Source organism: Chenopodium album, chromosome 9 (assembly GCF_948465745.1).
Source record: "Chenopodium album chromosome 9, dcCheAlbu1.1, whole genome shotgun sequence".
NCBI lineage: Eukaryota > Viridiplantae > Streptophyta > Magnoliopsida > Caryophyllales > Amaranthaceae > Chenopodium > Chenopodium album.
In genome coordinates, this window is record NC_137842.1 from 56,231,076 (window position 1) to 56,255,316 (window position 24,241).

Consider the following 24,241-nt stretch of genomic DNA (forward strand, 5'->3'; position numbering starts at 1 on the left):
CAAGATACGCGTTTCTTAAATCTTTTATCTGTTTAACTAACGCTAGTTTGCATGTATCGACGTTACAAGAGTGATTTAGGATCGCAGAACGTTCTGAATCATTCTCCATCCCTATCGATACTTTGACTTTGTTTTCGAAACCTGCGTTTCTCCAAACTCAGTCAAAGTGGGAGCTTTTATAGACACCCATTTGTGTCTCCCCAAAAACCAAACCCAGTGATGAGTACCTTTCGCGTCGAATCATAATCGAATGAAGTGAAAGTGTGGGAAGTCTAGTGTTGCGGATAGTTTTAATTTCTTTTCACTTCTCTCTGTTTTTGAAAACTTATTTTAAGAAAACAGCCAATCTAGTTTGTTTGGTCCATGATATGGGTCCAATAGTAGTGTAGTTGGATAGGGCTTGACAAGAGCTTTCCAACGATATATTATATGCCCAATTCCGATGAATATTGAGGAAGTTATGGCCAATTTACTAAACTAGGCCCGTTTTGAGCCTTATATGCGGCCCAATGACCTAGGGGAGGGCCTAATATAGATTTATCATTCCTAATGCAATTAGAAATGGTTTTAGTCTTCTAGATACTTCTAGAAGGTTCTTTTCATTCCTATTTCAATTAGCATTGATAAATTGACTTTTGTTGACTTTTCAGAGTTTTAATTAAAATCAAAGAGAATTTTTGAGGGAAATACGATTTTATCCTCCTGTACGGCAATTTTTATCTGATTTTAAGAAAACGCGTGATTTTCTGAAACAGCGCCAAACGCCAGCTGTAGCGCCTGGCGCTAGTGTGGGCGCCTGGCGCCAACAGCCAGCGTTGGCGCTGGTTTGTTCTTTTGTGCGCCAGACTCTGTTTTGATAATTTTATCTTTTTTGCTGATTTTCTCTATAAATAATGTGCTAAAAACTCCGTTTTCATTAACCATTTTTAACCAACATTCACCCTACAACCAGTTTTCATTCATTCATCAATTCTCTCTCATTCTCTAATCATTCACCATCTCTCTCTCTCTTTTTTCTAAACTAGGTTTTTACATACAAAATTCCGCATTCATTAGATTTAGAAACACCTAGCCATATTTGAAGTTGCCTTTTCCCTAAACGTGAAAGGTTTAATTTTTGAGGGTTTGGTCCCAAATCTCTCTTTTTCCATTATTTAATTTAATTGTTGATTATTATTTTTCTTGAAGTTACTAACGTGTGTATTTTGTTATTAGAAAGAGGTACGAGACATCAAAGTAAGTACTTTAATGGTTTTTATTGATGTTATGATGTAGAAATCATGTTTAGATTGTTATTTTGATTCCTAGTATCATGTCTATGGTAACTTTAATATCAAATATGATTAAAAGTATGATGCTTCCTATGTTCTTCCTAATGTTTATGATTGTTAGTATCATGTTAGGGTTAAAGCTTTGATTTTTTAATGCTTAGTGACATGCTAGGGTTTGTTATTAATCTTGTTAGTATCATGCCTAGGATCTTGCTATGCTTTAACATGATTATTATTATTATTAATATAATTATTATGATGATTATTTTTAATTATGATTATTATAATTATGATTGTTGTTTTGATTATTATTATGTTGCTTGATACAATATTTATTGTTATTTCTTGATCACACCTTTTTATTGCATGTTTAAAGGGAATTTGGTACTTGTAATCACGCTTAATAAGATAATTAATAATCTTTTTAGGGTTAATATGATTATAATTTCAAGTGATCGCCAATAATAGATTTATTTGTGCATTAAATTCAACCAATATAGATAAACAGGTTTAGGACTAATCCTATTGATTGTATGTTAGTCAGAAAGCGCGCATGAATACGATCAGAATAAAGTAGAGGCCTATTATTAGGGCAGGTTCAATCTCTTTTAGGTTGGATTTGTACCTTCATCCCCGAACCCTTATTTGGTTCAAGACCTTATAGAGTTGACGATCTCTTGGATCGTTAAAGGGTGTAACCTTCACCCTATGAACGGTTTACAAGTTCCTAAAACTTGTTGGCGACTCTTTTGCTCTATCTTCTTCCCTTTTGGACGCCACCGTACTTTAGTGTATGATCACAGTGGGGTTCAAGCTAAGGGTTAATGCTTGAAATTATTCCCTACAGAACCCCATCCAACTACACCATTATTGGACCCATATCATGGACCAAACCAAACTGGATTGGCTGTTTTCTTAAAATAGGTTTTCAAAAATAGAGAGAAAAGAAATAAAAACTAGCCGCAATAGACTTTCCACACTTTCACCTCATTCGATTATGATTCGACGTGAAAGGTACTCATCACTGGGTTTGGTTTTGGGGAGACACAAATGGGTGTCTACAAGTTCAGTTCACCTTAGTTAAGTAAATCAGAACAGACCCTTAATTAGGAAGGATTTACATAGAGTTTGATAATAAATTAAATTTATAACCAGCCACCACGAGTTGGGTTGTCATGTATTCGTGGTGTAACCCGTCCAGTATGGTGTGTTATATAGGTTAACTTAGCTGGGAGTTCTTTTTTTTTTTTGTGAACCTATCTAGAATTTCTAGCTTATTTCTCTTACAAGAATAATTTACACAACCTTATCCAAGTGATAAATGAGTAACAATTGTTTTGGTTAGGATCCGATAACCCAAAAGCCCGAGTCCGAGATCCGTGAAGCTCCTATCATTCAGATGAGAACCTACACAGAGAGCAGAGATTAGCTTACCTCGGGGTGATCCGGGGAAAACCACTTCGATGATAAAGTTATAAAGTGTTTAAGAAAGAGATAAGAAGTTATGTAGAGAGATAGAGAGAGAGAGAGAGAGAGAGAGAGAGAGAGAGAGAGAGAGAGTAATAAATGCTACCTTTATTATGGGATTAAGCTTGACTATTTATAACCCTTCCAGATGACAGGTGGCTGCATGGAATGCAAATTAAAGTACCTTGTGCCATGTGTCAAAGCAATGTTGCCACGTGCCGATCATTAATAAACCGACATATCTGCCTTGTGCATAAATGCCGATATGTTCGGTAGTTGCTGAGGATCCATACCCGGATAAGATATCGGCTTTTTATGCGCTGTCGGTCTGTTTTCCATATCTCCCCATACAACTAGCCCCCCAAGTGAGGACGTTAAATTTATGAATGTGACGTTCTCACTTTAGTGTGAAACTTTGTGAATGGGATGTGCATTTCTTGCACTTTGTTGTGCACTTTTTCCTATTTTTGTGAACTGTTATATTTAAGATGACTTCTTGTGAAAGCTTATTATTTATTTATTGTAAATATTTTGGTTGTGTGTTTTTGACCTATATATATTGGTGCCGAAGTAAAATGGTTAGGAACGAAAAACTCCCAATTAACCTTGTGTGCCGGTAGCAGACAAGATCTACTTAAATAAAGAGTTGGAAGCGAAAAACTCTGTTTCCCACCCCCCCAAGTGACCTTGTGTGCCGATAGAAGACAAGGTCTACTTAAATGAAGAGTGGGGAACGAAAAACTCTGTTTTCCCCCCAAGTGACCTTGTGTGCCAATAGCAAACAAGGTCTACTTAAATAAAGTGTTTGGAGCGAAAAACTCCGTTTTCCCCCCAAGTGACCTTGTGTACCGATAGCATTTAAGGCCTACTTAAATAAAGAGTTGGGAGTGAAAAACTCCATTTTTCCACCCAAGTAACCTTGTGTGCCGATAGAAGACAAGGTCCACTTAATTAAGGAGTTGGGAGCGAAAAACTCCGTTTTTCCCACCAAGTGACCTTATGTGCTGATAGCAGACAAAGTCTACTTAAATAAAGAGTTGGGAGCGAAAAACTCCGTTTTTACCCCAACTGACCTTGTGTGCCGATAGCAGATAAGGTCTACTTAAATAAATAGTTGGGAGCGAAAAACTCCTTTTTCCCCCAAGTGACCTTGTGTGCCGATAGCATTGAAGGTCTTCTTAATTAAAGAGTTGGGAGCGAAAAACTCCGTTTTTCCCCCCAAGTGACCTTGTGTGCCGATAGCATTCAAGGTCTACTTAAATAAAGAGTTGGGAGCGAAAAACTCCGTTTTCCCCCCCAAAGTGACCTTGTGTGCCGATAGAAAACAAGGTCTACTTAATTAAAGAGTTGGGAACAAAAAACTCTGTTTCCCCCCAAGTGACCTTGTGAGCCGATAGCAGACGAGGTCTACTTAAATAAAGAGTTTGGAGCGAAAAACTCTGTTTTCCCCCCTAAGTAACCTTGTGTTCCGATAGCATTCAAGATCTACTTAAATAAAGAGTTGGGAGCGAAAAACTCCGTTTCCCCCCCCCCCAAGTGACCTTTTGTGCCGATAGCAGACAAGGTCTACTTAAATAAAGAGTTGGGAGCAAAAAAATCTGTTCCCCCCCCCTAAGTGACCTTGTGTGCCAATAGTAGACAAGGTCTACTTAAATAAAGAGTTAGGAGCGAAAAACTCCGTTTTTCCCCCCAAGTGACCTTGTATGCCGATAGCAGACAAGGTCTAATTAATTAAAGAGTTGGGAGCGAAAAACTCCGTCCCCCCCCCCAAGTGACCTTGTGTGCTAATAGAAGACAAGGCCTTTAATTGGAAAGCGAATCGTTCATTTGGCAATCAGCTAATTTTAATGAGCGGGAAACTCATGGCCTATCTGGACACGTGTCATCAATATAACGCTCCAATTTTGAAATTGCCAAATTACCCCAGCTGTTAGATTTCTGACACTATTTTCACATCAAACTTCACCCCTTAAAAACCTATTTTCATTCCACTTTTTTGTTTTTATTTCTATTCTTAAGAAAAACTGATTTCTGAGAAAATTTTTGAAAGAAGTTCTAGCATCTGCGTATTAATCAATGCTCTTTGAAAGCATTACCCGTCTTACGAGCACTAATTTCTAAAGCGCAATCAGGTTGTCGAAGTTCTGCACTGTGGGCGAATAGTTTAAGGTATTTACGAAATTAGATTTTCAATTTGCATGTTTTGTACTTCTTTTCCTTTTTATTTTTTTAAGTTTTTAGGTTAAAATATTAAATGTGCAGTAGTAGTATTGAGGAAGAACACCTACCCTTAGCACTGTTAGGCGCCGCCTCAAAAGACAATATTTAGGGAAAGATCTCAGCCGAAACAAATGAACAACCTCTTCTCTTTCTGACAACATTGACGATCCATTTCAACCGTTATCTACAGAAGAACAAAGGGCAGCTTTTTACCGTCATAAAATATGATCGGGATAAGATAGGTCGTTAAGCTACTACCCTAATCAAATTAATCATTTATAATACCTAAACCTACACTAAACTAGTTAGTGGCAAGTAAAGGGTCGAACCACTAGGGAAGCACACTAATTCAACATCAATAATCACTAATGCAAGAGTAAAAAGGGGATTGATTTTGTTGGTTTTGTTGAGTAAGAACACTAAAACTACAAATAAGCAAGAAAATGACGATTAAAATCAAGAGAAAAAGACGCTAGGGATACGGGGGTGTCCAATATGATTAGAAAGAGGGGAGTAATGGTGATTATCATGAAACACATGCCAAAGAACACAAGATTCTACCTAAACAATTCATTCTCATGCAATAGTCTAGGAAAATCAATGAAAGAGGTCTACACTAATAAGGATTATTCTCATGCATCCTATTAGTTACAATCAAATCAAGAGAATAAACAGGCACAATCCATAAAAACTCCACTTTAATAACTCATTCTCATGCAATCATTAAAATAGAGATGATCTTAATCTAGTTCAAGTCACTTTCATGCATTTAAACTAGAAAACATCAAATAGAGTGCAACAATAATCTCAAGCTATTAAAAATCATGTCTTTCATTAATTTATGGCATAAGTTCAATCCAACCATCATCATTCATCCAATATCAACTCATATCTTCCACCCCCTTCCCCTAGCTAAAAGTTTAGCCTAGAGAAGGGAGATTAAACATAATATCAAAACTAGAAATAAAGTCAAGAAACTCAAAACAAAACATGATTAAAATCAATGAATTCAATAACAACTAGATGAACTAAAAAAATTAACAAGAGTAAGTAACAATAAAACAAATGAATAAACCTAAAGGAAAGAAGAAGAGATTACTAAAGAAAGGATTAATGAAAGATTAAAACTTGGAGTCTTGCTTAATTGATTGAAGATTAAAACTTGAGCAAAGTTGAATATAATAAAGGATGCTTGAATAACAATCTACTTTCTCTCTCTAGATTAGGCTAATGTTCTATGGAATTAGTACTAAGTGTCCTCTATTACAAAGAGTCCCGTCTATATATATGTGGCTCCCCCCAAAAGAAAGAAACTTGGGAAACAAGGCGCAAGGAAATCGGAAACCCAGTGGTGCGCGCCCGCGCAGTAAAAGTGTGCGCCCTCTCAGCATAGTGCGCGGCCGCAACTTTGAGGGTACGGGGAAATCAAGTGCGCCCGCACAGTAGACCTGTGCGCCCGCGCAGCAGGTGGCGCGCTCGCACAAAAGCCGCACAATAGGTCACGCAAACTCTCTGGTTTGGCTCTGTTTCTTCAGCCTGGCTGTGCGGGTTCTAACAGGGCTGCGCGCCCGCACAACCAAGGGTGCGCGCCGGCGCAACAGCCTCACATTATCCCGCGCAGAACAGTTTGCTTGGCTCCTTGAAATCATCTTTCTTTTGGCACAAAATACCTACAAAACAAAAGCATGGAAATCAAAATAAAGAGAAGACGAGAAGACTAAGAAAAGGGAAGATAAAGAAGAAACGAAAGGAGGAAACAAAACTAGTTAAAAATGTTTAGAAAAAGGGCCAAACAAGTGCAAATGAGGGGAGGATCCTTAGAGAAAAAGGATAAAAGAGTGGCATAAATGCCACTCATAAAAATCCCCCACACTTGCCTCTTGCTTGTCCTCAAGCAAGGAAAACTGGAACAAAAAGATAAACACAACAAACATAACATGACAAGGTTTTAGCAAAACCAATCAACCCTCAAGGTAGTGAAATGCTCCATTTGGACTCACATGCAAATAAATGCACCAAAGAATACTTATCTTTCTCAATTTAAAGAGGGAATACATGTTCCAAGATGCTCAAGGTTGAAAAAGACAAACCTAAGCTAAGCATAGAGAACTAATGATTTCATTCTCCGCCCTAGCCCCAACCAAGACGGTCCGCGTTCTCTCCACTACCTTCAATTAATCCCCTAGCTAGCTCCTCATGATTCCTCGAGGGAACCGGAAAAAGAAATTTTTATGTGGAATCATAAGGTCATCCCGACATCTCAACTATGCATACTCTCTCCATAGGGTTGAAATCTACCTCCCTCCACCGTTCTTTAACCACGCCCTTCTAAAATCCAAGGGTCTTAAGTAGGGTTGTAATGTCATGGCTAGGGGTTAAGGTTGGGAAACAATTTGAAAATTTTGGTGGAAATTCCTAAGTGAAGCATAAGAGTGGCCATCTCTCAAGAAAATCCTCAGAATTTAACCTATTCTCAAACTTACAACCTTTCAAAACAAGCCACACCACATTACTTCAATCTTTTTCATATTTTTTTCACTTTTTTTTTCGCTTGGTTTTCATGAGTTTCAACTTTCTTGCCAAACCTTTTTTCATACTCTTTTCATGAATAATCTTTCAAAACCTTACTTGAACCAAATTACACAACTTTCTTGCTCAATTTCAACATTATCAAACTCGAACCTCACAAGCCAATGCTTCACTAACTACAAAGGTTGGTAGAACATAGGCCGATAGGTTAGTAATATGGTTAAGTCAAGAAAGGGGAAATAAGGCTCAAATTGGTTAGCAAGTGGGTGAATGTAAAAATGAAAACCAGATTTGTAACAAAACACAAAGAAAACAAAGAAAAATGAGAATAAATGCCCTCTTCCTCCTCTAGAGTTATATGGTCACGATCTTGGGAGCTAAACGCCAACACAAAGATTAAGATATGCATAGTTAAGGATCCTAAATGCCGCTCACAAGAATGATGAAGGATAGAACAAATGACGCTCACACGGGATAAGAAATATAGCAAATACCAACCAAAGGAATCCTATCCACCATAGAGAGCAACACCATCTTACCACTTTCCTGTGAACTAGGGGTTCAAACGTCCTCAAAAGTTCTAAACCAGGCTACCTTAGCTTACATTGTGTCTAATTCAACCCAAATCATTCTCAAACTGTGTAAACCCTCATCAACTAGGAAGATAAGCATTTAGAGACACATCGTCAAGAGAAGCAAACCAATCCAAAAGAGTGAGCAAATTACAAATCAAAAATCATTTCAAATTGTCATAATTATGCTTGTAACACAAAAAGGGGAAAACAAAACAAAAGAAAGAGGAAGAAATAAAAAAAGGTTCACATATGAGGCATATAATCCAATCAAATCCCAATCGTCATACAAGTGATCGTTCGATAACAACATCAACGATCCCTGGTTCCATATAACCAAAAGCAAAAATCCTCGAACCATTCAACTTCTTCCTAAGCTAAACCTAAGCTAAACACCCAAAGAAAAAGAAAATAAAAGAGAGGAAAGGTCTCACCAAACGCCGCTTGAAGTGAAGACAAGATAAATTATGCAACCTCACCGAGGGGCCTCGATTTGCCCCTTAACTTCCTTTATCTCCATTTCCAAGCTTGAAAAGTGAGCCAAAACGAAAGAAACGACTGAGATAAAACAAAAATAAATAAAAAAAAGTAAAAAATCAAAGAAGGAAACTAAGACTTTAAATAAAATGAAGAAATAGAAATAAAATAAAACAATCTAAAAAAAAAATTGGATTAAGGGAAATTTGGATTATCGGGAGTTTGGATTTTTCTTCATAGGAGCGCCATCACCTACACAAACACTTGAAAATTCATTAGCAAAAGCTCATCATAATCACCCAGAGACATCATCATCACAATCAAGAAGATAAATCAACATCAAAACATGATAAAGCCAACCGAACCATGAGAGCTCTACCACCTACAAAGAAATCCCCCCCCCCACACTAGCATGATGATAAGCCTTCCCCCACACTATCAAAAAACATCCCTTTGCTTCTTACACACCCGCCCCCCCCCCCCCCACACTAAAACAATGCACCGTCCGCGGTGCGCCAAATTAAAATATTGGGAGGGGGCAAAGGGGAAAAATAAAGAACAAGGGGGGCTAGTGGACACTAGGGCCAGCTTCGTCATCATCTCCATCATCCTCGGTGTCGTAAGAGAAACCTTCCGGAGGGATGACATGTGGGTCCCAACCACTGGTGAAACCCGGAGGCCAACCATAGTGACCTCGAAAGAGGTCTTGTTGCCATTGAGGCAACGGGTCGAAAGGGGCGGGAAGCTGAAGAGGAGAAGGGTGGGTAGGGTCAACATATGGATATTTGGGGTCACCCCTAAAATCACTCCCCCCCGGGGCATGATAATCGTACCCGATTTTCGTCGGGTAGTCTACCCGGGAAACACCGTGGGAGGAGGGCCCTTGCCAATCGGGCCAAGTAGGTTGCGATCCCTGCCACTGAGGGACCGGGCCTTGTTGGGGTGGCCAATAGGGGTAATTTACCGGGGGGGTGACCTCACCCCAATCCACGGCCGCAATATAGAGAGTTTGGGTTTGCATAAACATACCCTGTTGGTTCTCCATTAGGCTTTGCATGCCAAGTTCCATGCTCATCATTTGTTGTTCAAGGCTACTCATGCCTTGATGTTGTTGCTGTTGTTGATGATGTTGTTGTTGTTGTTGCTGCTGATGTTGTTGTTGTTGCTGTTGTTGCTGTTGTTGTTGTTGTTGTTGATCGACTACCATATTCCTTGCGCCACCCAAAGCAGTGGGTAGCACACTATTGTCTCGCGGAATTTTCTATACATTCCTAGCGTTCCGCTCCAAGGATGTACGGCTAGGGTAAGGCAAGATACAATGGTGCTCGCGGTCAATAATCCAAGCATGAAAATTGTTGGCATCTGAAGTTCCTTGGAGGAACCCTGACCTTCTCATTTGTTTTATGTCAATGAATAAATCCTTGCCGGACCCAATTTGAGTGCATAAAGGGAAGAAGCGTTCATAGTTAAGCTTCTTGGCAATCCTTGTGATCATCCCACCAAGGGCAATTTCTCCCGTTTTGTGACCCGACTTGATTGCCTCGTAGCACAAGACGAACCAGTACTGTAGACACCCATTTGTGTCTACCCAAAACCAAACCCAGTGATGAGTACCTTTCACGTCGAATCATAATCGAATGAAGTGAAAGTGTGGAAAGTTCAGTGTTGCGGAAAGTTTTAATTTCTTTTCTATTCTCTCTGTTTTTGAAAACCTATTTTAAGAAAACAACCAATCCAGTTTGGTTGGTCCATGATATGGGTCCAATAATAGTGTAGTTGGATGGGGCTTGAAAGGAGCTTTCCAACGATATATTATAAGCCCAATTCCGATGAATATTGAGGAAGTTATGGCCAAATTACTGAATTGGGTCCGGTTTGAGCCTTATCTGCGGCCCAATGATCTAGGGGAGGGCCTAATATGGATTTATCATTCCTAATGCAATTAGGAATGGTTTTAGTCTTCTAGATTCTTCTAGAAGGTTTCTTCATGTGGATTGCTAAATACCACCAACGTTTTTTATCAAACCGCCATCATTTTAAGTAAAGGGACTTTCTTGCCCTTAATAAATATTTACCCAATTATTTTAAAAAAAAATTTTAACTTTAATTAATTGACTACAATTACCGCGTCACTACCTACATCGGACCACCACCACTAATAGATTGACCACCACCACGAACAGAAAAGTTATCGGAAATGGATGATAATCACGGTGATTCGTTGGAAAACCAACCACAATCTCAACCCTCGGCTTTTGAACAAGTACGATTATTTATTTAATTAGCTAGTTGTATACTAATATGATTATAAATTATGCTGAATTTGGAATAAATTATAAATTAGCTAGTTGTGTACATATATGTTGCCGTAAAACTTGATGTGAAACCGGTCAACCGGTGCACGAAACCGGTCAACCTCCCCGGGAATCGGTTTTATGCTGCGGTTGACCGTAGTTGTTAACCGTTTTTTACCACCGGTTGGCCGTGTTGGTCCACCGGTTTTCCACGCAGGTTACCATGGGAAACCGGTGCTGAAATCCGGTTATCCGTCACGGTCAACCGGTGGTAAAATCCGGTAACCCATGTTAGTCAACCGGTTTGCAGCTCCGATTGAGTGTGGTGACGGTGCTTTTTTTTTTTTTAAATAAAAACTAATATTATTGTATTAACTTTTATACTAGTATGAATAATATAAATAAATATTATTCTATTTAAGATTATTATTATAATTATAATTATTAATGTTATATTGTTCGTTATTATTAATTAAAAGAATTATTTATTTGTATCAGGCGTCATTATCAGATTATGGCGGTGATGGTGTTGATTATAGCCCGCATTTTCAAACTAGAGAAGTTTTCCCGACCTATCAAGCAGCTGTTGATTGGGCTAGAGAAATTGCCACTCCATTAGGGTTCTTTTTGACAAATTCATCGTATAAGAAACAAAGAAATGGGCTTCCAATTAATTACATGAAATGTGATCGGGGGGAGAGAAACAGAGGGGAAAATCGGGACCGTGAAAATGCCACACGGAAGAACACGAAGAGCAAGGGTTGTAAATGTACGTTTCAAATCTCGGCTCGATGTTTGCGGGACATGGAAGGATGGATAATTAAATCTAAAAAGGGCTTGAAAGGTATGCATAACCATCCGCTCATGGTATATCGAGAGGGTCACCGACAAGTTAGTGGTCTTAGTCCAGCTGCAAAGACGCTTGTTATTGACATGAGTTCTGCTGCAGCCAAGCCGCGTCACATTATGGCAGCCGTGAAAGAGAAGTTTCCGAATGAGAGCCCTAACAAGAGACATATCTACAATGTGAGAAGTCGTGCTCGTCTAGATGCTTGTGAAGGTCGAGATGTTGCGCACCAGTTTGTTCACTTGGCAAATGAGTACAAGTATGTCACTTGGATAAATGTTGATCCAGATACCCGTGCTATCACCCATGCTTTTTTGGCCCACCCAGAGATGGCTAATATGTTACGTACGTATCCACATGTCATTGGGATGGATTCTACGTACAAGACCAACAGATATAACATGGCATTCTTCGAGCTCGTTGGTGTCACGCCTACAAATCAAAACTTTTTGATCGGATATGCCATATTAAAGAGCGAAACTTATGAAAGCTACAAGTGGGTTTTGGAGAAATTGCAGTTGTACATTGGATTTGAGGTGGCTCCGAATGTTTTTGTTACTGATTATGAGTTGGGGTTGATGAAGGCTTTGAAAGAGGTCTTTCGAAATTGTGCGCATTTATTATGCGGGTGGCACATTAACAAGGATGTATTGGGAAGGGCGCACATTTTCTGTGGGAAGGATATGTTGATGGCCGAGAGATTTCGAAATGGTAGATGGAGAAGAGTAATGTGTTCGACCACTATTGCCGAGTATGAGTTAGAGTTGCAAACTATGAAAGCGACATGGGGAGCATCGAACCCACCACTGGTGAAATACGTCGAGGATTAATGGTTGGTCCACAAGGAGAAATTTGTGCGAGTTTGGACGAATTTGGTGATGCACTTTGGCAATGTCAACACATGTAGAGTAGAGAGCCAACATTCCGTACTTAAACAATGGTTTGACAGTTCTACAGGAGCATTAGACACTATCTTCCGTCGTGTGCACAGCAACATTGAGGGTATGCTAATTGAGATTCGTCACAACACAACATCATGCCTTTGCTTCATCTTAACGGCTTTATGTCATTTCGAGGTCTTGATATTTTACAGGATGAGTTGAAGAGGATGAGAGAGTTATCTGATGATGTGTTGCATAGGTGTGGGTGTGCGTTGCTGACGACGCACGGTCTCCCATGTGCATGCACCATGTGGACAGCAATTCTTGCAGGGACAGGGTTGTATTTGGATCAGGTCCATCCATTTTGGAAAACACTAGTGATCGGTGAGGGCGTTGACATTCCCGTTTTTGCTGATGAGTCGGAGCAGGATGCAGCCTTGTTTAGGTCTTTGGTCGATGAGGTCTTAGATCGTGATCTAAGCTTTGTGCGGGGTATCAAACGGGTCCTATTTGAGGAGCTACACCGAGATCAGACTGATTTTACTGATCCAGAGGTCAACGAGACAACAAGGGGTCGACCACCGACAGGTCAATGGTCTACGTCTACTAGGCGTAATCGCAGCAGATTTGAGCATATTTTGGGTTCTCGTGGCCGTCGAGGTGGACGTAGGGGTGGTCGTCGGGGTGGTCGTACGGCACCGATTTATACAGCTTCAGGTAATTATTATTATTATTATTATTATTATTATTATTATTATTATTATTATTATTATTATTATTATTATTATTATTTATGGCTAATTTGTGCACACTTGTAGGGAATGATTTGAACTTAGAGGAATTCGCATATTTGGATAAAGTTCCAGCCTTCATGCTTCCATTTCTACGAGGGTGGAGTGATCCGCTTGGTGATGGTAACTGTGGATTTCGATGTGTTGCAGATTTCTTCATAGGTGACCAGCATGAATGGATATTAGCTCGACGATCGATTGCAAATGAGGTTGGTCATCATCGAGACATTTATTCTCGAGTGTATAGAGTTGAACAGTTAGATGTTGCAATCAACCGTATCACATGGACTGGAGGGAGATGCGGCACAGATCATTGGATGGTTGCTTTTGATGACTTGTTTCCGATTGCTAACTTTTATAATGCCACTGTCATGTGTTTTGGTGTTGGTATAGATGGTCGTGGTGTGTTCCCATGCATCACTGTGCTACCTTGGACTGCTCCGTCAACATCAACTGGTCCGTATAGGGAGTTTTGCATATTGTCTTTAGGGTGGCATTTTGTGCAATTGGAGTTTGAAGATAATTTTCCAGTTCCTCCTATTGCTACTACTTGGTTCGATATACGTGACGATACCGTTACAGGTTGGGAGGATCGTTATCAACATAGGCGCGCTACTTGGAACACTCTAGCTAATAGTCAATGATGTGATTGATAGGAGATTTTATTGCATTGTTAATATTGAACTCTTAATTTAATAATTTAAAAGACACTATCGAATTATTTTTTCATTTATCAACCTAATCTAATAATTTTTTTAAAAAGGGGCAAATCTAATGATGTCCCAGTAATTATGAACCCTTGAATATAATAAATTATGTCCCAACAATTATTAAATCAAAATCTATATATCAAGCTAAAAAAAGGTCCAAATCTAATTATCTCCCAATATTTATTAACTCCTAAATCTATAAACAAAAAAAAAAGGTCCAAATCTAATGATGTCCCAATAATTATTAACTCCAAATCTAATAATTTAAAAAAAAATCCAAATTAACCAAATCTAATAATTAAAAAAAATATATCAAGCTTCTAACATGTCATTCCACAACTTGATTGCTTCCTGCGCCTCGATCATTGTGGGGGTGATGTTGTCTCCTTGCTCAGCTATGAACTTGCGTAATGGAGACATGAATAATTGCAACCACTACACAAATGAAATTAAATCGTGTAAGACAATTAAATAACATTATTAAATGAATAAAAGTAATGAAATTAAATTAAAAAAAAATTAATTAAATCAACTTAAATATAAGAAATTAAATAGTGAAATAAACTTACAAAATCTACGTTTGTCCTGTCGGGTCGAGGTGGTGGGCCAAGCACTGCATCGGGACTCATAAGAAGTGGATGTGAGTACGTGTAGAACCAGCCCTCGTAATCATCAGAACAAGTAGGCTCCTCGTCCAACAATGGCAAATAGTCTGAGAGGGGTATACAGTAAGTCCCGACATTAAATCTGCCCCAAAACTGTGGTGCACTTGCAGAGCTAACCGCGTAATTTCGCGTCTCATATGTCGGCCAGCTCGCATAATCTGGTGTAAAACAGGGAGGAGCGATCCCCTGAACGAACCCAAGCTGTCGTACAACTCTGTCAAGGTGGTATGGCTCAACAATGTCTCGATACTGTATCCAACCCAAATAAGTAGTTCTCGGGACCGAATGAGCTGGACTCAAAGTATAAGGCCTCCAAATAACCTACAAACAATTAAAGATAAAAAAAAAATTATTATTATTAACTTGTAAATCCAAAAATTAAAATTTATAATAAATATTTAGCCAAAAAATATACCTCTCGATCGGTCATCTGCTCAAGGCGTCTACGAAAAGAAACTACACGATGGTAGTCCCTTTCCTGAATCTGTGTGTCCCACCTGGCGGCTCGAGCATCAGTCGATGTTATGGCTAAACAACCCTGAACAGGTCGAAATGCAGGAAAATACTCGTAAATCCAAGACAGTAACAAAGTCAAACACCCAGCAATCTGTTTGCAACCTATCCGTGAGGCAACGCCTAACTGCCGATACAAATAAGCATTCACCTCTAAGATGCAAGAAGGAGGAATACGACTACCACTCTTATCGACAAAAATAGTGCTTCCTAGAACTAACAACAAGAAACCCTGCACCTGGATATCAGCATCACCTCTCTCTGCTAGGCATCTCTCATATATGGCCTGACTTGACACCCCCCCGTTATTCCAAATGGCTGCTGGCTTGGCAACAAGTTTGTCTGCTCCTATCCCTAAGAAATTCTGAAAGTCAGCCTTCAAAGACGCAACACCGCTTTGCTCTACAACAGCATCACCCTCCACAGGTAACCCAAGTATGTACTGTACATCATGGAGCATAATAGTCATCTCGCTGAACGGGAAGTGAAAAGTGTTTGTGTCTGGGTGCCAGCGCTCTACAAACGCTGAAATCAGGGCCCAGTTAATGTGATGATGCATGATGTTAACTAGCCCACTCAAACCAGTACTATCAACTCATCTACGCACATCATCGGCCATAGCACTGTGCATCTCATGTAAATTTGAGCACCATTGCGTCCTAGCTTGACACTTTAACACGTCACGATCTTTTTGCGGCCCCATCCAAATTTGCGTGGCGATGTAACCTGCGTAACTGGGAATGAGACTACCATCCTTGGGACCACCCGGCATTTGAGCTTGAACAAGCCATGAAGTATCATTCGATGCTCGGATAACACGAATTTTACGAGTTCGGGAAGTACCAACTCCAATACTCTGAAATCTACCATCAGCACCTCTCTTCAAAGTGACTCCAGACGACGTCTAGCCTTGCTCTCCCCTGCCTCCCCGGCGTCGAACATATCTCAAACTCTCATCATCGTAAATCAAATCATTAATTTGATCCTCGTCCCACTCTTCCTCTTCCTCCTCCCCCTCCTTGTCCTCACCCTCACGTCCCTGAACCTCATCATCAACACATGCTCCATCAGCTATAGGAGCTGATGACCTCAGTCTCCTAGTCGAAGCAGTCACTACACGAGTCCTGGTATGTCTCTCACCCGAGCCATCAATACGATCAAACGTCATTTTGAGCCTACCCAACTGTCGTCATAAACAAATGAACAAAATATTTACAATCAATTATAATAATAATGATAATAAAATAACTATAATAATCATAACTGTAAAAAAAAAAAAAAAACAATAACAATCATAATATTAGTCCCTCACTTTTTCATAATAATAATGATGATAAAAATTAGTACTGTGACCATTATCCCTCACAGGTTCACTGTCCCTCAATTTTTCATAAAATATCATTGAGAAACAGTAATTGCCTGATATTTGAGCAGGGAGGAGAATCATGTGATCTATATGCAGTGTCAAATAGAAGAAAAAAATCCACAATTTAAGCTTTTTTCTCCAGCCAATATGCAACATTATCCATTAATGTGGAGTTCCTTTCAACAATAAGGCCGCTTAATTGTGCCATGTATCTAGATGCATAAATTCTAGCTATTACCCAAAAGTCAACACCGAATAGATCAAAGTTTTCCATTCTAACTAGACAATACCTAACCAAACAGTGACCAAGTCCTCTTCACTTAAAGACTCCATCTAACTAGAACCTTAAACTACTTTTAAGTCCATAACCTTAAATTAAACCTTCACTAGCTGCTTTCCTTTATCTTTCCTTGTTACAATTACAAATATTAAAACTTTAAATGATCATATTAATACAATTGCATCCAATTCAAAGATGAAAGCATATTTTATAGTGCTCATAGTGTTAGGCTGCCTTGTTGCTCTAATCAATTAGCAAATATGTAGGGGAATCTTTCCATGAGGAATGTGTAGGTCTACCAGACTGCCATTGCTTTGGAGTTTTGACTCTTTGAAGTTGTTGAGGTTGGTTTTAGAACCTCGAGGACAGCTTTGTGGTAAATATGTGTATATAAACAACTTTGTTGATGTTCACTTGATTGGTTATGTCTTTTGATACGATTCCATTACTTGCTCGGTTTTTCTGTGGCCTTGGGAAATTATCTAGACACGTCAAATATTTGTATACATATTGTAAGATGTTTCTCTACATTTATCCTAGGGTCACCAATGATGTCTCATATTGATGAATTTTGACACTGATGCTTGATGCTAACAGAATTTGACACCTCTATTTCATATTTAACTTTTCACATTTGTTGTTGGTCGGTCCAAAACAAGGTGTTACAGAAGAAGACTATTGCATGAAGGAATGGGATGCAGATGAGCAGGCAAAAGGGCTTCATAAAGTAAGCATGAAATTTGCCGAAGGCAGCAGGAATGAGAGAAGTTCTACAGCCAACAATTATGTATCAGAAGATGGTAGCACTCCACGGGGAACAATGAGCCGCTTGTTACCGGTGACTTGTGAACCTGTGACCACCGCCATTAACCGGTTATGGTTGCCGTTTGCTGGTGACAGTCAACCGGTTTTCCACGCCGGTTAACGGCGACGGTCACACGGTTACAATCGCCGGTAACCTTAATTCGAATTTAAAAAAAAAAACAAAAATAAAAAAACAACCACCGTTGCTGGTACCTAACCGGCGTGGTAAACCGGTTTGCCGCTGCCGTTAACCGGTTTCGATCGCCGGTAACCGCAATTGGCCAATCGGTTTTACACGCCGGTTGCCAGCGATCGATTTTTTTTAAAAAAAAATACAGAAAAAAAACAGAGAAACTAACCTCTTTTATCGAATTTCCAGCCATGAAAACACCAGGCCACCGCCGCCTACTGCCGCCTTCCGCTGATTGTGGTCACTAAGTGTGTGATTGTGGTGGTTGTTGAGAAAGAAAGTGGTGGTTGTGGTGTTTGATGGGGCAGTAAAAAATAAAAGGGTAAAAAATAAATTAAAAAAATAATTAGGGTTTAATAAGGGTAATAACGGCATTTTGCTTGAAATGAGGGCGGTTTTGATCACTTTGGATGGCGGTATTTAACACCCCCCTTTTTCATTCCTAATTCAATTAGCATTGATAAATTGACTTTTTTTTGACTTTTTAGAGTTTTAATTAGAATCAAAGAACGTTTTTGAGGAAAATACGATTTTATCCTCCTGTACGGCAATTTCTATCTGATTTTAAGAAAACACGTGAATTTCTGAGTCAGCGCCTAACGCCAGCTGTAGCGCCTGGCGCTAATGTTGGCGTCTGGCGCCAATGGCCGGCGTTGGCGCTAACATTGTTTTATCCGCGTTAGAACTCTGTTTTGAAGTTTTATCTTTTTAGCTGATTTTCTCTATAAATAGTCTCCTAAAAACTCCGTTTTCATCCACCAATTCTCATCAATTCTTGTTCTTTCTAATTTTCACCAACTCTCATCAAGTTTTCTTGATTTCTCTCTCTCTCTCTTTTCTAAACTAGCCTTCTCTCAAATATAAAAAATTCCGCACTCATTAGATTTAGATACACCTAGCCATATTCAAAGTTGCCTTCGCCCTAGACGTGAAAGGTTTAATTTATGAGGGTTTGGGCTCAAATCTCTATTTCAATTATTTAATTTAATTGTTGTTTTATTATTTTCCTTGAAGTTACTAACGCGTGTATTTTATTATTAGAAAGAGGTACGAGGCATCCAAGTAAGTACTTTAATGGTTTAATTGATATTATGATATAGAAATCATGATTAGATTGTTATTTTGATTCCTAGTATCATGTTAGGATGTTTTCCATGTTTAGGGTAATTTTAATACTAAGTATGATTGTTATGACGCCTTTTATGTTCTTCCTAATATTCATGTTAGTATCATTATAGGGCTATATATTTGATTTTTATTGTTCAGTGACATGCTAGGGTTTGTTATTAATCTTGTTAGTATCATGCCTATGATCTTGCTATTCTTATGCTTTAACATGATTAATTAAATTATGATTATAATTTTATAATGATTATTATTATTATTATTATTATTATTATTATTATTATTATTATTATTATTATTATTATTATTGTTATGATAATTATTATTATGTTGCTTGATATATTTATTTTTATTGCTTAATCACACCTTTTAATACATGTTTAAAGGGAATTGGTACTTATAATCATGCTTAATAAGATAATTAATAATCTTATGTAGGGTTCATTTGATTATAATTCAAGTGATCGCCAATAATAGATTTATTTGTGCATTAAATTCAACCAACATAGATAAACAGGTTTAGGGTTAATCCTATTGATTGCATGTTAGTCAGAAAGCGCATATGAATACGATCAGAATAAAGTAGAGGCCTATTATTAGGGCAGGTTCAATCTCTTTTAGGTAGGATTTGTACCTTCATCCCTGAATCCTATTTGGTTCAAGACCTTATGGAGTTGACGATCTCTTGGATCGTTAAGGGGTGTAACCTTCACCTCGTGAACGGTTTACAAGTTCCTTAAAAAACTTGTTGGCGACTCTTTTGCTCTATCTTCTTTCCCTTTGAACGCCACCGTACTTTAGTGTATGATCACAGTGGGGTTCAAGATAGGGGATTAACGCATGAAATATTCTCTACAGTTTTTGGTGACTCCACTGGGGAGGATTTCTATTTTAATTCCTGAATTTGTTTCGGCAATGATTTAGAATGAGTGGATAAGACTCGAAACGTTCTATGTATTTCATGTTCGTAATTTTGATTAACATTATTGTCATATGCATAAAAAAGATCTCATTGGAAAGACCATCCGTAATGAGTTAAAACATAGGATTTTACACGTAGGGAATTTGAGAAATATCTTTCACAACTAGGACCGAAATAACACTGCGCGAAACTGGAATATTTTATCGAGCACAGAAAGCTGTTGAGGCATATAGGAATTAGCGTTAGCGACCAGAGTATTAGCGCCAGAAGTTTAACTGTAGCGCCATACGACAGTTCTGTCGCCAGGCGCTACAGCTAAAACCTGGCGCCAATCTCTGTTTGCTGGCGCCAAATTCTTCCAATACCGAGCCAGAAATATGCGTTCTAATTTTGACCAGTTTTTCGCATTGTTTGCTCGATCCTACTTCCTGATTGAGTTTTTCTCACTTTTCTGAAACCCATATGTGTTCTACATATGGACATAACCCTCTGGGAATTAATGCTCCATATACCTAATTGAACGCTCTGAGCAACAAAGGGTACATCCGAGATTGTTGAATTCACCAAACCATGGAAGCGAGTTTTTTCTAAAAAAAAACTCGCGGTGTCCCATCCACTCGCGCCAACCCTTCACGGTTAGGCTTCCGCGCGGTGCATCTGGACAATTAACCATGGACCCTCTTTGACTAAACCATATCCTAAACTTTAGAGAACTAGAGCCATGGTTAGGTTGCAAACTCATTGCATCATATTGTGCCTACTTGACTAATTGTGCATTATTTGTTGTGCATGTACAATGTTTTTCTTAACCGTTTATTTGACTTATGTTGAGATTAAATAAATTAATGACTTAAATAACTTTGCCTAATTAATTAATTAATTAATTTGAGTAAATAAAGTCTAATATTTTAATCAGAATTGACCTAGTACGACTTTAGGCATACCCCTGTTGATTAATAACACCGAAAACAGTTCCAGATTGAAGCTCCAGCAATGGCGCCAAAGTCTGAACTGTAGCGCCACTCTGTGGAGTGTGGCGCCTGGCGACAGCTCTGTCGTCTGGCGCTACACTGCAAAGAGAGGCGCCAGTCCTGCCGTTTTGACGAAAGTTCGGTTTATTGATCGAGTCATCACCTAGTGTCTAATTAATCAGTTTGCTAATTAATTCGGTTAAATTTTGCTGTCAATAATACTTTGTTAAGTCATTAATTGAGTCTAGCCACATGGTCATGACACGAGTCTTAACATATCACCTACACTCACTAGTCTTAGCACACACTTCGAGTATATGTCACCATGACCATGTCTTAGGTTCATGCATGAGTCGATCTTTTCCGACATTTGAGTTGGGGGTACATTCTATTTCTAATTCTTCATATCCCTCCATCTACATCATTTTTCGTCACATTCTATTCTAATCTTTCTTCACTTCCTCCATCCGTTGCATGTTGAATAAAGTTTGAGTCAAACAATTAACAATGAATATCCCCAAATTCCTTTCCACAGTACTTGGTCGAGGAGAGAAGGGCGATTAATCAAGGACAACCTCTTTATTCAAGTCTCACTTTTTGATAAACCAATTCGTCAAAAGAGGAAGGCTAAAAAGATAATGGCAAGTCAAGAAGAGTTCAATGAACTTAGGAATCAATTGAATGACGTGACTGAGGTGTTAAAGGCTTTAACCCTTAAAATTGATGACCCTATGAAGCAACAACAAATGAACCTTATGCAAGAAAGTTTGAGCAAGCTATCTAGTGACTATAAATTTCAGGGCATCAGTTCAAAAGGGGTCTCGCTAGACAAGGAACTTCTTCTGCATAAGTTCAACGCCACTGACATCTTATCCCTAAATTCAAGGCAACATATAACCCTTACTTTCATCTAAGAGCTTTTGAAACTATAATGAGCATTAGGGGTATTGATAAGAAGGTTTTCCCCTCTCTGTTCTCACTATCTCTTGAGACCGTTTGTCAGCAATGGCTCTTTTCTCTCGAGAAAGAGAAAACCTCCACCTGGGAGTCCATAGCAAACGCTTTCATAGATAGATATAAATGTAACATTCAAGACGAAATAGACCACAGACAACTCGAGATGTTAAAACAAAAAGAAAACGAAGGGTTCACTTCTTTATTCAACATGGAGGGAAACTTCTGCTAATATAGTTAAGGTTCCTATCGAAAAAGAATCTGTGAGGATGTTTATCAAGAATCTCCAAGTGAAGTATTCAAAGCACTTAAAATACCAACACAACTTCAATACTTTCAAGGCTGTGTATAATATAGGCATTGACATTGAAGATGACCTTCTGAAACATAATAGTGCGAGAGGAAAGAAGAACGACCATCCTTCTTCTTCCTCTCCCATTAATGAGGTACATACCACGAACGCCTCTAAATCGCGAATCCAAAGGTCAAAAAGAGTGTTCACTCCACTCGGTATGAGTTCTGAAACAGCTTTCGAGAAGCTACATCACAAAGGACTAGTCATGCCCATAGGGCCCATCAAAGATCTAGTTCCAGAAGCCAGGCCACCCAAGTGGGACCCAAATAAGCACCGCAAATAACACCAAGGAAAGGGTCACGACACTGAGGAGTGTTGGAAACTCAAAGAAGCTATTCAAGATCTGATCGATGACAATGAAACTTCTAAAATTCTAGCCATCGAAGGAGATCAAACATCCTTCGATCCATCACTTCTTATCACACTTGTTGGAGAGCCCATGATCGAGATAGCTTATATAACCTCTCTCGATGAAGTGGCCATGATTGAGGAGGATGAAAGTCTTTTCTTAGATAATACCAGGAAAGACTCGTCAAGTCTAAAAGAGGACGTTCAAAAACTGCAAGATGTCGTTGCCATGCTCTTGAATATGGTAGAAGGATTAGAAAATCGGGTGATGGTCATCGAACAAAATTCTCGCCAAGGATTTAATGAAGAACTCAATGCTCCTAAGCCACGGGCAAAACGGACCATTGAAGAATACACACCAATAGGAATGACTTACAATGAAGCTTTTGACTGTCTTCACGATCAAGGTCATATTCACTCCATTGGTCCTAGTCAAGAACCTCCACCTGAAAAATGTTTTCCCAATTGGGATCCAAATTCCTTTTGTCGATACCATAGAGGTCGCGATCACACTACCGAAAAGTGTCTCGCCCTCAAGGATTGTGTTCAAGACTTCATTGATTCAAATCTCCTTCATGTTCCTCCGCGCGACAAGAAGGCCAAGATTAGTAACGATAGTACAAGTGGATGTAAAGGGAAGAAGAACGACTATCCTTCTTCTTCCGAAAACACCTACTCTAGTAACAATGTTGGTACTTTCGACCTTAATGAGATCTTAGCCATGGATAATCGAGGATTTAAAAAGCAACAAAAAAAGGATTTTACCCCTATTAGAATTAGCTACGATGATGCTTTCGATCGACTCCATGCCAAGGGACTCATTACTCCTATTGGACCTCTTCAAGATCCCTCGCTCGAGAAGAGATTGCCTAGTTGGAATCCAAACGTGCGCTGCAAGTACCATCAAGGTAGGGGTCATGCCACTGAGAGATGTTGGAAGCTAAAGGAGGCTATCCAGCATTTGATTGATAATAACAAGCTTCCAATACCTCCAGTCGGCAAGAACACTAAGTGATGATGAACACAAGGCAAGAGGCGAGCTGCAACGACAAGATTTCATGACCTCTTTTTTCTATTTCTTTTCATTTTTTCCTCTCCCCAATAAGTCTAGCATAGGCACCTTTCTTTAGATTAATTTTGTAGATTCTTTCTTTTCCCCTTTTAATAAAAATGAGAATTTATTCTCTTGCATATGATCATTTCATTATGTTGCATTAAAAAAAAAAAAAAATCCATGTCGAATTAAGCACATGGTATACCAATGATTTGAGGCACCTCTTGTAGCCACATCATATTACCTTTCACCCTTGCTTCAAATATACAACCCTTTCTTCATAAACCACTTTGAGCCTCGTCTAATGATAGACCTGTCATTTTTCAACCTATATCTACCTTAGGATGTGATAGTGTGCAACTTATGTAGTTTTCAATATCACAAAAAACTTGAGTGACTTCAAAAGAGTAAAATAGCAAAAAATAAGAAAAAAATAAATAAATAAAAGTGTAACAAAGGGCAAGTGTTCCAATGTCTTTGATATGAACACGTCTCAGATTGCGTCTCTTATCGAGTGCTCGGTACCGTGTCTAAGAAACATGAATACCAAGTGAGTGATAGACCGCATAATCGGGATTGCTCACACTTATAAAAATAAAATAGATGCTAAAGCAAAAGAGAAAAGAGAGCTAAAA

The 24,241-nt window shown here is 38.9% G+C and overlaps 2 protein-coding genes across 2 annotated transcripts; both read left to right on the forward strand.

The window, feature by feature from the left end:
• The first annotated feature begins 10,733 nt into the window (after positions 1-10,733).
• On the forward strand, positions 10,734-12,507 carry LOC145557759 (protein FAR1-RELATED SEQUENCE 5-like). Its single transcript, XM_081618932.1, has 2 exons — positions 10,734-10,799; positions 11,329-12,507. Exons 1-2 carry the CDS (start codon positions 10,734-10,736, stop codon positions 12,505-12,507), a joined length of 1,245 nt encoding a protein of 414 aa, XP_081475058.1.
• Positions 12,508-12,713: 206 nt separating this feature from the next.
• On the forward strand, positions 12,714-13,993 carry LOC145557760 (uncharacterized). Its single transcript, XM_081618935.1, has 2 exons — positions 12,714-13,275; positions 13,377-13,993. The coding sequence occupies exons 1-2, from the start codon at positions 12,714-12,716 to the stop codon at positions 13,991-13,993; spliced, it is 1,179 nt and encodes a 392-aa protein (XP_081475061.1).
• Positions 13,994-24,241: the final 10,248 nt, after the last annotated feature.